At 31.9% G+C, this 4,978-nt stretch overlaps 1 protein-coding gene across 1 annotated transcript; it reads left to right on the plus strand.

Moving 5' to 3' along the window:
- The first annotated feature begins 1,646 nt into the window (after positions 1-1,646).
- On the plus strand, positions 1,647-3,938 carry LOC114180796 (receptor-like protein EIX2). The gene has a single exon (XM_028067086.1). It carries the CDS (start codon positions 1,647-1,649, stop codon positions 3,936-3,938), a length of 2,292 nt encoding a protein of 763 aa, XP_027922887.1.
- The last annotated feature ends 1,040 nt before the right edge of the window (positions 3,939-4,978 follow it).

A 4,978-nucleotide genomic window follows, 5' to 3' on the forward strand; every position in this document is an offset into this window, starting at 1 on the left:
TAAACATATGCGTGTGATCGTCACTGTTTAAACAAATTTTATTTACTATTATATAATAGTTTAACGTGATTGTTATAAGTTTTGTTATCATGATTCAATATATTGTAGTTCAAAAAATAAAAAATTTATTTTAAATTTTAATTATTAGTTTAATTTTTGTTTTTTTTGTGTAATTTTGTCTAAGTGGTATATTATAAATTTTATTAGTGTGTAAAAATAAATTTCATTATATTTAAAAGAAAAAAATGAAAGTAAAGAGACATATAAAATACTTTTTAATTTGAATATATATTTTCCTTATAATATATACATGTGTGACATTTTACGATGATATATACGTTTTCATTTGAGTAATATATTCGTCTCACATAGAACATATTTATTTTAAAATATGTTTATCGATTATTGATGTTTTTATTATCTTAGTTTTGGAGTACATCATGATAAATATAATTAGATTTAGTAAATTTTGAACTAGCCCACTCATTCTCTTGTGTTTTTATGGAAGCATATAGTACTAGTTAATACAACTCACTAGAGCCAATCCTGAAATTTTAAGTATATATACCTCTTTAGTTTTGTTCGGATGCTACAAATCGCATCAAATTTGGAAACTAAAACAATTGCACAGACATTTTATTTTAAAATCAAGTCTTCATAAAAGTTTATTAAAATTAAATCATGGAGAATTTTCACAATATGTTGTCCTCTTTTTGATTCAAATATACAACTCGGAATAAAGAAAAGACATGAAGAACCATAAAATAATTTAAAATTTGATTTTGAAAAAAAAATGTAAGAAAACGAAATTTAAATTGTAGAGAATACCGCAACCATATACCAAAAGAAATAACCTCTTACTAGTTAACATTATTTTTTTTTATTAGAAGCATTAAAATTAGTTTCTCCCATAAATTAAAATTAATCTATTTCGAGAACTAATTCATGTGTTAATTTCATAGAATATATATATATATATATATATATATATATATATATATATAATTTTTTTATTTTGTATACACATTAATTTTTACTTATAAAAAATCAAATTCATGTTTTTAAAAGCACGTATACAAGTTTGTTTCAAATATACCCTACGCAAATATCCAGAAATATGATAAATTTTCTGTTTCTGTTAATGAGAAGGGTGGAGAGAGCAAAACAAAAACACTATAAAAAAATCATTAAATATTAATTAATTTTAAAAATAAAAGTTAATTAGTTTTAATATAATTTATGAATTAAAAATTAGTAATATTTAAAATAGTTTCTATTATAAATAAACATTACAATTAATTTGTAAATTAGAGTCTAAATTAATTTATAATATTAATTACCAAAATTTTAATTACTAAAAAACTAATTTTTAAATTAATCTTTAATTTAAAATTAGAAGAATGCTTGAACATTTATAAAACGTTAGAAAAAGAATCCAGCTAATAAAAAGTATCAAGTATTGGAATAACAAAACATACAAAAAAGAAATAAAAATATATAACGTAATGTATAGGTTCTTCTTGGAGTATAATGAACGGCTCTGTGTCGATTAGCCAGACAGACTATGAGGCATATAAATTTTATCAGTGTTGTAATGAATAATAGTTCACAACAACTGTTTACTATTTTATATCGGCAACTACATAATGCCTAATCATTATCTGAAACTGTTTTATGTACTTCTCCCGCTCTTGCTGCGTGGTGCAGCAGGATCCATGATCGGATTCAACAGTAGTGCAGAAATAAAGTGCATTGACAGGGAAAGACAAGCACTTCTGAACTTCAAATATAGCCTCGTGGATTTCTATGGCGTGCTGTCTTCATGGAGAGATGACGACAACAGTCAAGATTGTTGCAAATGGGAAGGCATTCAATGCGACCAACAAACAGGTCATGTAACCATCCTTCGTCTCCCTGGTCACGATGCACACTATTTGAGTGGTACACTCAATATCACTTCATTGTTTGTCTTGCAAAATATTCAACATTTAGATCTCAGCTACAATCTTTTTTTAGGGAATTTCATCCCACAACTCATGGGCTCTCTTACCAACTTAAGATATCTCAATCTCTCATATTCTTATTTTTGTGGCAGCATTCCTACCCAACTTGGAAACCTCACAAATTTACTGTCTCTAGATCTAAGAGGCAACCGTTTTCTATTTAGAGAAATACCTTATCAACTTGGAAGTCTTGCACAATTAAGGTATCTCGATCTCAGTTACAATTATCTGGATGGGGAGCTTCCTCGTCAACTTGGAAATCTGTCACAGTTGAGGTATCTTGATCTCAGTGCAAATTCATTTTATGGAGCACTCCCATTCCAGGTTGGAAATCTTCCTTTCTTGCACAGTCTTGGACTTCCTGGCAGATTCTATATCGAACCTAAAGATGCTGAATGGTTGTCTAATCTCCATTCCCTAACAAATCTAGCCTTATATTCTTTATATAATCTTGACTGGTTGCCAACCATTGTTTTTTCAAACTTAAAAGAGTTGGGACTAGTTGGTTGTTCTCTTTCTGATACCGATATTCACTCTCTGTTTTATTCACGTTCCAACTTTTCCAATTCCCTTACCATCCTTGATCTTTTTTCTAATATGCTCACATCCTCAACATATCAATTATTGTCAAACTTTAGCCTTAATCTTCAAGCGCTTTATCTTTCTCATAATTACATCCATTCGCCTCCTCTCTACTCAAATTTTCCTTCTCTAATTACCCTTGATCTTTCTTACAATAATATGACATCATTTGAAGGTACTTCCATCTTCACTTCAAAACTTCAAAATCTTTATTTGAGAAATTGTAGTCTTAGAGATGATAATTTTGTCATAACAGCTATTACAGTTGTGAACTCTTCATCTTCCCTTGCCTCGCTTGATCTCTCCTCAAATCTGTTGAAATCACCATCCATATTTGACTGGTTTCGTACACTTGAACTTTATGATAACATGTTGGAAGGTCCCATTCCAGATGGATTTGGGAAAGTAATGAACTCTCTTGAAGTTCTTTACCTCTCTCATAACAAACTACAAGGGGAGATTCCATCTTTCTTTGGGAACATCTGCACATTGCGGATATTATACCTCTCAAATAACAAGTTGAGTGGGGAAATTTCAAGCTTATTTCAAAATTCTTCATGGTGCAACAGACACGTGTTTCAGTATTTGGATTTATCCCTTAACAATTTTACAGGAACATTACCTAAAAGCATTGGATTACTATCTGAGTTGCTGATGTTGTCCTTGGATGGAAATCATTTGGAGGGTGATGTCACTGAATCCCATCTTTCCAACTTTTCCAAATTAGAGGAATTATCCTTATCAAATAACTATCTGTCTCTAAAATTAGTCCCTGATTGGGTTCCTCCTTTCCAATTATTTTACTTGGGACTAAGATCTTGCAAGTTGGGACCCACTTTTCCCAGTTGGCTGCAGACTCAACGCTCCTTAACTTACCTGAATATTTCTGATACCAGGCTTAACGGTTCAGTACCAGAATGGTTTTGGAACAACCTACAAAATATGGAAATTTTGGATATGTCACACAACAATCTAACAGGTCCAATTTTCAATTTGCAACCAAAGCTTCTTTTCGGTCCCCTTATATTTCTGAATTCAAATCAATTTGAGGGTATAGTTCCCTCATTTTTGCTACAAGCTTCATTCCTTCTGCTCAATGAAAATAAATTTTCCTATTTGCCTTCATTATGTGACCAAGGCACAGCTACAATCTTGATGATTCTAGATTTATCAAACAATGCAATAGAGGGGCAACTTCCAGATTGTTGGAATTCTGTACACAATTTACGGATTCTAGATTTAAGCCACAATGAACTATCAGGGAAGATTCCCGAGTCCATGGGCTCCCTTGTGCACTTGAGTGCATTGGTTTTACGAAACAACAATTTGATGGTGAATTTCCTTCTACTTTGAAGAATTGCAGCTATTTAGTTGTGCTGGATGTGAGTGGAAATATATTATCCGGCTCAATACCATCATGGATTGGAGAAAGTATGAACCAACTAGTCATCTTGAATATGCAACAGAATAACTTCTCCGGAAGCATTCCTAATGATCTTTGTAATTTGAAGCACTTGCAGTTGTTGGATCTTTCGTGGAATATGTTATCAAAAGGAATTCCAACATGCTTAAAGGGTTTGACTGCCATGTCTGAACAAGGATTCAGTGGAAATACTATGTTACATTATGCAGTTAGTGCAAAAGGATACATGTTCTTAGATATGGATGCTTACATGTTAAACATAATATCGAGGTGGAAAGGTGTGAAACATGAGTTCAAAATTCGACGACCGTCTCTCAAAAGTATTGATCTTTCTAGTAATAATTTAACGGGTGAAATACCAACAGAGATCGGATATTTGGTTGGGCTGGTTTCTTTGAATTTATCCAGAAATAATCTGAGTGGAAAAATTCCTTCAGAGATGGGAAATTTAAGTTGGCCTTTGTGGTGAACCACTTAACAAACCTTGTCCTGGAGATGGAAATCAGACAACAATAAAGCCTCATGAACATGGAACATTCAATGATAACAAAGATAGTGTTTTCTATGAGGCATTTTACATGAGCATGGGGATACTTCATTGGATTTTGGGGCTTATTGGGGCCAATACTACTTTGGCGTCCTTGGAGAAATTATTACATCAGATTTGTGAACAGACTGATAAACTATATATATGCGTGGTTCTGGTGAATGTGACAAAGTGTTCCTCTCGTAGCTCAAAGGCAGAAGCTATGTTATAGCTCCCTTATGAGATTCCATATTTTTACTATTAACGAGTGAATTAGTTTTTGAAAAGTTTTTTCTCCTAGAAACTTGGTAAAGCGAGATATAATACTCAAATCACAGTACTTCTTCTGCTTATACTTATTTTCTTTATGCAGCCTTATGTACTTTACGAGCGATCTTTTGTAACATTTTAGTTCATATTTGTTCGTTTCAGGATCTGAGAATC

The sequence above is a fragment of the Vigna unguiculata genome, chromosome 4, assembly GCF_004118075.2.
Source record: "Vigna unguiculata cultivar IT97K-499-35 chromosome 4, ASM411807v1, whole genome shotgun sequence".
Lineage (NCBI taxonomy): Eukaryota > Viridiplantae > Streptophyta > Magnoliopsida > Fabales > Fabaceae > Vigna > Vigna unguiculata.

Bases quoted from the DNA above. Each gene is read 5' to 3' on its own strand.
- LOC114180796 (XM_028067086.1), top strand. From the start codon at position 1,647: ATGCCTAATCATTATCTGAAACTGTTTTATGTACTTCTCCCGCTCTTG.